This window comes from Salvelinus namaycush, chromosome 10 (assembly GCF_016432855.1).
Source record: "Salvelinus namaycush isolate Seneca chromosome 10, SaNama_1.0, whole genome shotgun sequence".
Lineage (NCBI taxonomy): Eukaryota > Metazoa > Chordata > Actinopteri > Salmoniformes > Salmonidae > Salvelinus > Salvelinus namaycush.
In genome coordinates this window covers 31277860-31290031 of record NC_052316.1, presented here as the reverse complement: position 1 = coordinate 31290031, position 12172 = coordinate 31277860, and the positions used below count along the sequence as shown (strand labels likewise).

Here is a 12172-nt window from a genome sequence, read left to right as displayed (position 1 = left end):
CAGCTACTGTGGCTCCTGAGCGTGTGTGCGGGTGGGTGCCCATGTGTTTTTCCTGATTGTTCCACAACAGACCTGATAAACTATTCCGACTCACAGTAGATCACCTCCATTGTAATTCCATTAAAATCCGCAGCACTAATTTCTGACAGTTTTACAATGATCCTTTCTCTCCATAACAGGCTTGACCACTGAAGCCTGGTTATTATGGGCTGTTTGAGCTGCATGGTAATCTGTAAGGACCGACGCTGGAGTAGAGAAGCAGGTACGGGGAGTCAAACATTTAATCGGAACAGACATGGAACAAGACAGGAACGGCGTCAGCACACGGCTACACAAGGACATATGACAATCAATGATGAAGCAGGAAACAGTGAGGGGGAACAGACAGATATAGGGGAGGTAATGACAGAGGTGATTGAGTCCAATAATCGCTTATTTGTGTGATGGGGGGGAAGGCAGGTGTCCGTAATGATGGAGAGCCTGGTGCCCTCAGAGAGAGAGACCTTCTCAGAACAGTGTAAACAGCATGGCACCGTTCATATTTTAAGAAATGGCACCGGAGATGTCGTGGCGTGCAGACATATTTTCCACCCAGCATTGCCTGAATCTAAAAATGAGTCTCCTCATACAGGGCAAGGCTGTTGGCTGGCTGTAACATGCTCTTGAGACCGTTTTCCTCTGTCTTCACTATGACTATGAAAGAGGGTGTTTGCAAATGAAGCCTGCCGTGTGTGGGGGGGGGGGGGGGGGGGGCATCTCTGCCTGTGTGTGTGCTAATGTGTGTCTGTGACATTGCAGGGAGTTTGGCCGCTGGAAAGTGAACAGCCTGGCTCTGGAGAGACAGGACAACAATGGTCTGGCCCTGCCCCTGGACCCCGAGTTCCTCCAGACCATCAGGCACCTGGGCAGACGGCCCAGCCTCAGCTCCATTACAGACAGCATCATCAGGAAGTACGGAACACACTTCCTGCTCTCAGCCACCCTGGGGGGTAAGAATAATATTTATTTATTGGTGTAATGATTGGAAGACCTTTTTCTTTTAACCCAATCCTCTGTATGCTGCTGATGCTCAGCTTCAGAAACGCAAACAGTAAATTCTCTCTTTGCTGTAAAGGTGTCATATTGAATGTGTTGTTCTATTCCCCAGCCCAGTTCTCAGTGCATATTCTGCTCCACTCTGTGTGTGTTTAGGGGAGGAGTCATTAATGATCCTTGTGGACAAGCGGGGGTTGAGTAGAACGGTGGAGACAAGAGAGGCCAACGGTACAGCCGTGACTCTAGAGGCCCTGCACCAACTGGCTGCCTCCTACTTCATCGACAGAGAGAGCACCCTGCGCAAGCTGCACCACATCCAGATAGCATCCACAGCCATTAAGGTAAACCTACAAGCTGCACCACATCCAGATAGCATCCACAGCCATTAAGGTAAACCTACAAGCTGCACCACATCCAGATTGCATCCATGCCTCCCCCCCCCCCCCCCCCCCCCCCCCACACACACACACACACACACATTCATTCCCAGATCCCTCTAGCTGGGTCCATTAATCACTGTGTCAGTCATTATTACCGAGTAATGAGTGTGATCGGCTGAGTTTGCCCTTTGCACAGCAGGACATGTTTGTCAGACTCCGTATTCAGAGTGATTCGTTTCCATGTGAGCCTGTGATTTGTTTACATGTACCTGTGGCAATGAGAGGATTATCATTGAGGAATTTCCCATGCATAGACACCTTGTATGAGAGCAGTGTTTCACCAGCTGGTGAGCCACTGGCGTCGAATTAACATTTCTTTAAGAGTGATGGTTTAAAACTGGACTGCTAGACTGTTTTGTACATCTTGAGGTTTGGGGAACCACTTCTAAAGAATGTGGGGGAGGGGAGAAGGTGTGTGCTAAAATACATGTGACAGTCATACCTGACACAATTGTATAGTTCAACATTGATTTTGAACATTATCTAAGATGATGTAGAGTTATAAACTCACTTGTAGTTTGAAAGCATCCATCCGTTTATCATTGACTTTTCCCAGTGCTATCCCATCTTTGGCCACCACAGACAGATAAGGCCATATATTCCTTAAAGTGAATTGGCAACGGGACACATCATGGCTTTGTTGGCAGCGTCCTCGTGGACAAAGTGCTGCTAAAATCGTCTGATTGAGATGAATGGAGCAGAAGTCCTCTGAGGTGCATTTGTTTAGGAGGCAGTTTCAGGTGACTGATGTGAAATATTCACAGCATCAGCTGCCTTTAATTCAGGCCATGGATTTTTACCTCGTCAAGATGAAGACGGATGGCAAAACAAAAGCATCTCTTAGAAAGAGGGCACCGGACAACGGCTTTAAGAGAACAGATTTCAGGAGGAGAAAAGCCTGTTGTCCTGGTATAATGTAGGAGCTATAGCTATAACACTTCTGGTGAAAAATAAAGGGAAAGGAAAAATGAAAAAGATAAAGAGGGGAGGCGAAGGGAAGGGGTGCCTCTACAATTACGCATCAGAGTGATGAATCCTCGGTTCTATTTCAACAATTTCTTAGAGAGCTTGCCCCATTTGTCAGCCATTTTGGGTATGAGTTAAGGTGTCACGCTAATGAATAGAAGACGTATGAAGAATACTGGGGTTCCGCCATCTGTAATAATCGGTGCTTTAACCTACCAGCGAGCAAGAAACACTGACAGGAGACACTAACAGTGCTGGGTGGACATAAATCAATTGGTTATAGTTTGATTTACAACCCAGGTCCGTTTCTACTAAGGTTTATTACAATTAGCCTGAAAAACAACTAGCCATCGATGGGGAGAGGACAGAGGAGTGTTTTTGACCCAATTTGCTGCCTTGCTACTGCAGTGTTTAGTCATTCATGTCCTCTTATGGTTCATTTGTAGGAGAATAAAGATCATTTGTGAGGCTGAGCTTTGGAAATCAAGGAAATCTAGTGAGAAATGATGGTTGTAGTTGTTCACGATGTAGAACAGATTTGATATGGATAAATAAAAACTAAAAACACTCTGTCTTGTTTTATTCCTTGTGTATCAATGAATTATTAATTTCATACAGATTTTGTCATCTTCGTTATTATATTGTTGTGTCCTCTTTAACATTTTGCCATGTCCTCCCCCTCAAGAAAAAGACACCCTCAGATGTAAAAACAATAGGAAGTTTGTTATTTTCTATCAAGGACTTATATACTCTGGGAGAACTTTACAAATTAGATAAAGGTATGTGCTGCAGTTGGCTTCGCTTACCCTTTAACCTCTGTCTGGGTCATCGTCAGTCAAGCTACTAATATGCAAGTTGTGAGTAATCTTAACCTTTTGCCAGCTCTGTTTCCTCTCTCTGCAACATTGTTTGCCAAGAGCACCAGAATTATTAAGCTCTGAGAGAAGGGAAGAGGGATGATAATTTTTTCCAAATCAAAAGGAGTCTCTCTCAGCCCCATCCAAGTTGGGAAACAGACTCCCATCTAAAAAAAAACAGCATATCATAGTTTCCCTTGCCACAGTATTAACTCCTACTTTCTTCTCTTAATGGTCCCCTGCGGATTTCAATGAGCCTCCATTTATTTAGGGGGCACAAATATAATCTCATGCTAGTTTATTTTTTCTCTCTTCAAGTCGATAAGCTGATCCCCAGCTCTGGTTGACATCGTAGTGTAAGCCAGTGCAACAAAGTGGTTTTAAAACATCTTGCCGGAATCGTCAAAGAATGTCTAAACACACGTAAACACATCTAGGATGCAAATGGGAATATGCTGCATCGACTAAGGCTATGCCTAGTGATTAAAAACAGGACGATTCTCTGTGGTGCTGTGAAAAAAGCCATTTCCAAAGAAGTGCCGGTCCCAAACATTAATGCCATTCCATACTTTTTTAACAGGTTGGTGTATAGGCCTCTTAATACCCCTTATTATTTAAATATCTGACATCTGGGGCTCACTTACTGGCATTTTATGTATTATATTCTGCTTTTGTGGAATTACTCATAGGTGGAATTAACAGAAGGCATGATCTTCACCAGTTTCCATGCCTCTGCCTTAGTGGTATCATGATAATATTAATAATGCTTGCATTTAGAAAATAATTGAGCTTCCTTGTCATTTGAGGCATTGCATATAAAAGTATACAAGGGTTGTTACTGCATTGCTTTGGAGCACTTGTGATATGCTTATATTTTCATTCTCGCTTAAAACCATTAGCTATTCCCAAACACTAAACACTAGCAAGACCTTTAAACAATTCCCCAGGGGCAGATTCTTTGGCTGAGGCAGGACAGGGGACTCTGGTCTCTGCCTTAATCAGAAGAAGCATCCATACTGTGAGTGCTGTTCCCTTATATCAAGTCTCATGTGGCTCAGTTTGGTAGATTACTGCGCTTCCAACGCCAGGGTTGTGGGTTTGATTCCCACTCGAGACCAGTACGAAGTTAAAAAAAATGATGCACTCCCTACTGTTACTCGGTTTGGATAAGAGTGTCTGCTGAATTACTTGTAAATGTAGAATATGATGATGCATACCAGACACGTCTCCATCACATAACCAAGCAACACATTCCTATTCCAGGAAAGCCTTTAAGAGCAATCGCCAGACCCATTAAATGCAGCTGTTAGAATTTCTGATAGTCAGCACTCGATTATGGCATATTAATACAACCCGCTCGCTCGCTCTCTCCACCTCATTTACATTTTTTTATTCACCAAAGTCCCCATAAGTTACTGAACATACTTTTATACAAACAACTGTTAAGAGTTTTTTTCTAAATCCATTTCTTATAGAAAGGACTAAGTGTGCATATGCTCGGCTTCACTTGGTCCTTGTTGCAGATGGTCTCATTGCTATGCATAGAAAATCCAGATTTAAATTAAAACATTTCCCTTTAAGTTGGACATCTGTCTGTGTTAGAAATGTATCTGCCCATCCCTCTAGACATTTTGCGGATTTTAATTATTTGCGTCGAAGCATCAATAAAAAAAAATATGGAAATGCCGTCGATAGGCCTGCTGAAGTTGAGGTTTTCATTCTCTCTCTCAACCCTCTTCCCCCCCTCTCCATTTCAAAGTAACTCAAACCTCAATGTTAAATGAAAAATAATATTTTGTGATTATCATATAATGAATCACTGCTGCTTATGTAATGAAGGTTGGTTATGGTTCTGGTGTCTTAATGTTTTGAATGCATACCTTTTTGATACAGTTCAGTTTCTGTTATTCTTTTTCTTTCTTGTGTCTCACCCTTCCCTCTGTTTTCACAGTGACCTTAAAGTAGGTGTCAAAGAAAGCCAACTTTTCTGCCCACAGAGCGAAAGGAAAGTGTCCCCTTTCTTCTGAATGTAGAACCATAGTTCCTCATTGATCTACACTGGTGATGTGGTTACTTTTATTGGCCCTTTGGGAAAATATTAAAAGAAGGAGCCACTGTGGCGTTAGGGGAGAATAACGTGCAAGTGACGAGGAGGGAGATGGATAGGCCCGCAGGCTGCCAGACTTGGAATGGTGGCAGAGAAACCTTGATATATGGGAGCTTTAAATCATCCTTTTGTCAAGGATGATTGAGCTGTGATTGTGAACGATCTAACCGCTCACCCAGAGGAGAAGAGATCCAGTGTCTTTCTCATTTGTCAGCGTGAATCTAGTGATATGTCTGCCAGGCTTGCATGTAACTGCATCTTTCAAGACTTAAAGCATAATTGGAAGGTGCCACCGAAAATAATTCTTCATACGTAGTTCTTTCTTTTACTTTTTTGCAGACTCCACATTCTTCTCTCCCTTGTGTCAGATTACAGTGTTTTTTGGTTGCATTGCTACTGTATGTCATCATCGCTTTCTCTGAGTAGACAAGAAACCACCTCTCACCCTTAAGCTTCATGTACTATACTTTTTTGATATAACATAATGTGGCTTCTGAACAGAGAATTATCATCTAACAGACTATACTGAATAGTGGATATGTCTAAATGCACAACCTTGGTGTTGCATCATACACCAAACAACTGAACTACTGTACTACTACTTGTAATGTTTGTTGATGTGAACATTTAAACGTGTCTCAATAAGGTGTAAAATATTTAGTCCTGTGGAAGTACAGATGGTAGGAACTGAGTGAGCATACAATTGTTGTTGTTGATCTCATTCCACATGACATTCAGCTCTGCATCCCTACATTTTTTATGACTTTAGTGGCTCTCTTACAGTGTAGTGGAGTATTGCCATGTGCCTCTGTCTTTCCCGTTAGGTGACCGAAACCAGGACGGGCCCTCTTGGATGCAGTAACTATGACAACCTGGACTCAGTCAGCTCTGTTCTGGTTCAGAGCCCTGAAAACAAGATTAATCTGCAAGGTCGGCCATCCATAATTGAACCCACCCAGACATTCTGATGGAATTGTCACAGTTTATATTCTCTGCCAAACGTTAGACAAGAGGCACCAGAGTGTCAGAAGGAATTTAGCTTCAATTCGTCTTTGTCTGTCATTGGAAACCGAACCTCTGGATTCCTAAGTGGATCACAGGGATTTGTAGACATGTATGAACAAACCAGTGGAAATGTATCTATAAAGTGAACAGAAAATACCTCTTCTGTCCTATATTAACTTACAGTAGAAAGTCTATAGTTAATACAGTATTTGAGTCTAGTTTACATTATTACAGTAATTTGTCTTGTAGTTTAGCCAGTGTTGTCATATATAAACTGTACCATGTCCTCTCCCCAGGTCTCCAGGCCATCCTACCAGAGTACCTGAGGGTCAGGTTTGTCCAGGCTGCTCTGAGCTACATCGGCTGTAACGAGGAGGGTCAGTTTGTGTGCCGAGACAATGACTGTTGGTGCCGCTGCAGCCCAGGCTTCCCCCAGTGTAATTGCCCCGGCGTGGACCTGAGGGCCATGGAGGCCAGCCTACTGCACATCAGAGACACCTGGAACATGGCCAACCAGGACTTTGAGGAGTCGGGTATGGGAGTATGACATTGACGATACACTCACAAAGGCGTATATAGAGAATTTGTAACATTCAATATACTTGCACAAATGTACTGCAACTGTATGTCAAATAAAATTGTATTTATCACATGCGCCGAATACAACCTTACCGTCAAATGCTTATTACAAGCCCTTAACCAACAATGCAGGTCAAGAAATAGAGTTAATTTTATTTTTTTAAATATTTTCTTAAGTAAAAAAATTAAAAGTTACACAATAAAATTATAATAATAAGGATATATACAGGGAGTTCCGATACGGAGTCAATGTGCGGGGTACAGGTTAGTTGAGGTAATTTGTACATGTAAAGTGACTATGCATAGATAATAAACAACGAGTAGCAGCAGTGTAAAAACAAAGGGGGGGGGGGGGGGTGGATTGGGGGTAGAAGCTGTTAAGGAACCTTTTAGACTTGGCGCTCTGGTACCGCTTGTCATGCGGTAGCAGAGAGAACAGTCTATGACTTGGGTGACTGGAGCCTTTGATAATTTTTGGGGACTTCATCTGACACCACCTAGTGTATATATAGGTCCTGGATGACAGGAAGCTTGGCCCCAGTGACGTACACGGCATGAGGCACTACCCTCTGTAGCACCTTACGGTCAGATGCCGAGCAGTTTCCATACCAGGCGGTGTTGCAACCGTACAGGATGCTCTCGATGGTGCAGCTGTAGAACGTTTTGAGGGTCTGTGGACCAATGCCAAATCTTTTCAGTCTCCTGGTATATGCCACAGAACCTTACACAACACGGAAATCAGTGTGACGTCTGCTGTCTATGGGTTCACATGTATATTTAAAGGCTGAATTATTCATATTAAATGTCAGGCCACACTTGAAGTCTGTAAACACATACAGTAACTCCAGAAAGTATTTACGCCCCTAGACTTGTTCCATATTTTGTTGTGTTACAGCCTGAATCTAAAATTGATTAAATAGAAATTTGCTGACACTGGCCTAAACACAATACCCCATAATGTCAAAGTACAAATTAATAAAAACGAGTGAATAAGTATTCAACCAATTTGTTATGGCACGCCTAAATATGTTCAGGAGTAAACATTTGCTTAACAAATCAAATAATAAGTTCAATGAACTCTGTGTGCAATAATAGTGTTTAACATGATTTTTGAAAACCTCAACTCTGTTCCCCACACATACAATTATCTGTAAGGTCCCTCAGTCGAGCAGTGAATTTCAAACACAGAATTAACCACAAAGACCATGGAGGTTTCCCAAATCCTCGCCAAGAAGGGCAGACATTGAATATCCCTTTGAGCATGGTGCTTTTCTACACCCAATCACTACAAAGATACAGGCGTCCTTCCTAACTCCGTAGCCGGAGAGGAAGGAAACTGCTCAAGGATTTCACCATGAGGCCAATGGTGACTTTAAAACAGTTAGAGGGTGATTAATGGCTGTGATCGGAGAAAACTAAGGATGGATCAACAACATTGTAGTTACTCCACAATACTAACCTAATTGACAGAGTGAAAAGGAAGCCTCTACAGAATAAAAATATTCCAAAACATGCATCCTGTTTGCAATAAGGCAGTAAAGGAAAATGGCAAAACATTTGGAAAAATAAATTAACTTTATGTCCTGAATACCAAGTGTTCTGTTTGGGGCAAATCCAACACATCACTGAGTACCACTCTTCATATTTTAAAGCATGGTGGTATCATGTTATGGATATGCTTGTCATCGGCAAGGACTAGGGAGTTTTTTTAGTATAAAAATAAACAGAATAGCTAAGCACAATCCTAGAGGAAAACCTGGTTGTCTGTTTTCTAACAGACACTGGGAGACAAATTCACCTTTCAGCATGACATTATCCAAAACGCAAGGCCAAATATACACGAGTTGCTTCCCAAGACAACATTGAATGTTCCTGAGTGGCCTGGTTACATTTTTTTACTTTAATTTGCTTGAAAATATATGGCTAGACTTGAAAATGGCTGTCTAGCAATGATAAACAACCAACTTGACAGAACTTGAAGAATTATTTTAAAGAATAATGTGCAAATATTGTACAATCCAGGTGTGGAAAGCTCGTAGAGCCTTACCCAGAAAGACTCCGTCTTTCACAGCCGTAACCACTGGTGATTTTAACATGTACTGTATTGACTCAGGGTTGTGAACACTTATGTATATGAAATATTTATAAAATAATAATTTGAAAACATGTTTTCACCTTGTCATTATAGGGTATTGTGTGTCAATGGGTGAGGAAAAAGTTATATTTAATCCATTTAGAATTCAGGCTGTAATAAAACATAATGTGGAATAAGTCAAGGGGTATGAATACTTTCTGAAGGCACTGTATGTTTAATTCACATGGCCCATGCGAGGGACTAAACCTACAACCTTGATGTTGGCAGCATTATAGTTTAACTGTCTGAGCCAGTTGGACCAATTATACCATCCACACCATCTGCCCTACTGCATTGTTGATGTGAGCTGTTTAATTTGCCGTGGTTCAGTACCTGTAGTTCTGCAGTGGTTCGCAGCAGAGCTGTGGGAAGGCATTAAGAGAGAAGCATTGTTACCTAGCTGTTTTCAGCCTCTGACAAGATAATAATGGTGGGAAGAGGCCTGGCTTTCAGGGATGAGGTGTCATTCTCGTGGCAGTGAAACAGCGCTCTAGTCTTGGCATGAACAGACTTTTTTGTGTGTGTGTGTGTCCCGGGAATGGTGCCAGCCTAAGCAGGTTTACTCAGGGTGCAATGGAGCACACTAATTCATTTGAATGCAGCAGCTGGAGGCTGATTTAAAACATGTAAACATCCTTTACCGAGCACATCATGGAATCTAATGGCCGTAAAGACACTACTACGTTTACTTCTAATTGCAATCTGAGATCTCTCTATCCTAATATAGCGATGGTTTATCAAAAATTCCATTGTGTTAGTTATTTTTTAGAAGCTATTCATTTCACAGCAGTACATATTACACCATGGCTAATCACTTTGAGAGCTAATTACTATTGTAATCTAAGATAATCAACATCACTGTTAATTGTAAATATCACTGTCACTTTCTCATTACAGATTAGTTAGAATTGAATTCTGAAAAATCTATTCAATCATGAAAGCATATCGATTGCTCTGAAAATAGATTTTTGTTCATTCCTGCGATGCCCCCTTTGACTCGTTAAGCCTAACACTTACCATGAAGCAAAGTAATATTTTTTGCTGCTTTTCTATCTGTTTGGCTGTTGTGCCTCTGCACACAGAGCCATGAGCTTGCTTTGCCAGGAGCTGGCTGGGTTCTTGGTGTTTCAAACAGAGACACAGACCTACATTTAGTTCTGCCTCTTTCTATTAGCAAATGCATCACTTCCATTTTCCCCCACCGCGGCCCGGCAAACCAAGTCCCATGTGCTCACTCTAAAGTGATCCCTTAATGCCGTCTGACTTTATCAGACAAAATGAACAGTATCATATAAATAAATAAGCGGACCAGAACGACAAGAGGGCATTAAACCTCTCCACACCTGTCTGCCTTTCAGAGGAGTTCCAGAACTTTTTGCGGAGACTCCCGACGTTCTACGCCCTCAACACATCTGCCATCCAGTACTTCTGGAAGATGGAGCCGGCCATCCACCAACGCTACAGACAGCTGGAGCTCAGCAGCAGACAGCTCATTGCCAAATCCCGACGAATCGTCAACAAACTCTTCACCCTCAGCAAGAGGTGTCGGACACAGCCGAAAGTCATTGTGCTGAGAGAGAGGTGAGACTGTATTATGATAAACATTCCCTGTGAAGTTTAGCTGCCTTGTAAAGTACCAGTCAAAAGTTTGGACACCTACAGTACTTGTTCCAGGGTTTTCTTTATTTTTACTATTTTCTACATTGTAGAATAATCAAATCAACTTTATTTGTCACATGCGCAGAATACAACAAGTGCAGACCTTACCGTGAAATGCTTTCTTTCAAAACCTTAACCAGCAGTGCAGTTCAAGAAGAGTTAAGACAATATTTACCAAATAAATGTAAATAAAAAATGTAATAGTCCGGTGGCCATTTGATTAATTGTTCAGCAGTCTTGGGGCTTGGGGGTAGAAGCTGTTGAGGAGCCTTTTTGTCCTAGACTTGGCGGTCCGGTACCGCTTGCCGTGCGGTAGCAGAGAAAACAGTTTATGATTTGGGTGACTGGAGTCTCTGACAATTTTATGGGCTTTCCTCTGACACGGCCTATTATATAGGTCCTGGATTGCAGGAAGCTTGGCCCGAGTGATGTACTGGGCCGTACGCACTACCCTCTGTAGCGCTTTACGGTCAGATGCCGAGCAGCTGCCATACCAGGCGGTGATGCAACCGGTCAGGATGCTCTTGATGGTGCAGCTGTAGAACTTTGCGGATCTGGGGACCCATGCCAAGTCTTTTCAGTCTTCTGAGGGGGAAAAGGTTTTGTCGTGCCCTCTTCATGAGTGTCTTGGTGTGTTTGGACCATGATAGTTTGTTGGTGATGTGGACACCAAGGAACTTGAAGCTCTCGACCCTCTCCACTACAGCCCCATTGATGTTAATGGGGGCTGGTCTGGCCCGCCTTTTCCTGTAGTCCACGACCAGCTCCTTATTCTTGCTCACATTGAGGGAGAGGTTGTTGTCCTGGCACCACACTGCCAGTTCTCTGACCTACTCCCTATAGGCTGTCTCATCGTTGTCGGTGTCAGCAGGGAGTACAGGGAGTACGTGGGTGAACAGGGAGTACAGGTGGGAACTGAGTACACACCCATGAGGGGCTCCAGTGTTGATGATCAGCATGGCAGACGTGTTGTTGCCTCCTCTTACCACCTGGGGGTAGCCCATCAGGAAGTCCAGGATCCAGTGACTGCACTTGAAGACATCTGGTATCATATAAAATATATTTTATATTTGAGATTCTTCAAAGTAGCCACCCTTTGCCTTGATTACAGCTTTGCATACTCACTTGGCATTCTCTCAACCAGCTTCATGAGGTAGTCACCTGGAATGCATTTAAATTAACAGGTGTGCCTTGTTAAAAGTTACTTTGTGGAATTTCTTTCCTTCTTAATGCGTTTGAGCCAATCAGTTGTGTTGTGACAAGGTCGGGGTGGTATACAGAAGATAGTTTTCACCAAATAGGGCTTAGTCCATATTATGGCAAGAACAGCTCAAATAAGCAAAGAGAAATTACACTCCATAATTTATTTAAGACATGAAGGTCAGTCAAT

The 12172-nt window shown here is 42.5% G+C and overlaps 1 protein-coding gene across 1 annotated transcript in view; it reads left to right on the top strand.

Annotated features, from left to right (window-relative positions):
* The window catches only part of LOC120054304 (BMP/retinoic acid-inducible neural-specific protein 3-like), a 60474-nt gene that overhangs the window by 32563 nt on the left and 15739 nt on the right, over positions 1–12172 (top strand). The window contains exons 2-6 of the mRNA XM_039001719.1: positions 799–989; positions 1192–1376; positions 6230–6335; positions 6707–6943; positions 10482–10704. Of these exons, the coding sequence (XP_038857647.1) occupies positions 799–989; positions 1192–1376; positions 6230–6335; positions 6707–6943; positions 10482–10704 (942 nt within the window). The remainder of the gene's footprint in view (positions 1–798; positions 990–1191; positions 1377–6229; positions 6336–6706; positions 6944–10481; positions 10705–12172) is intronic.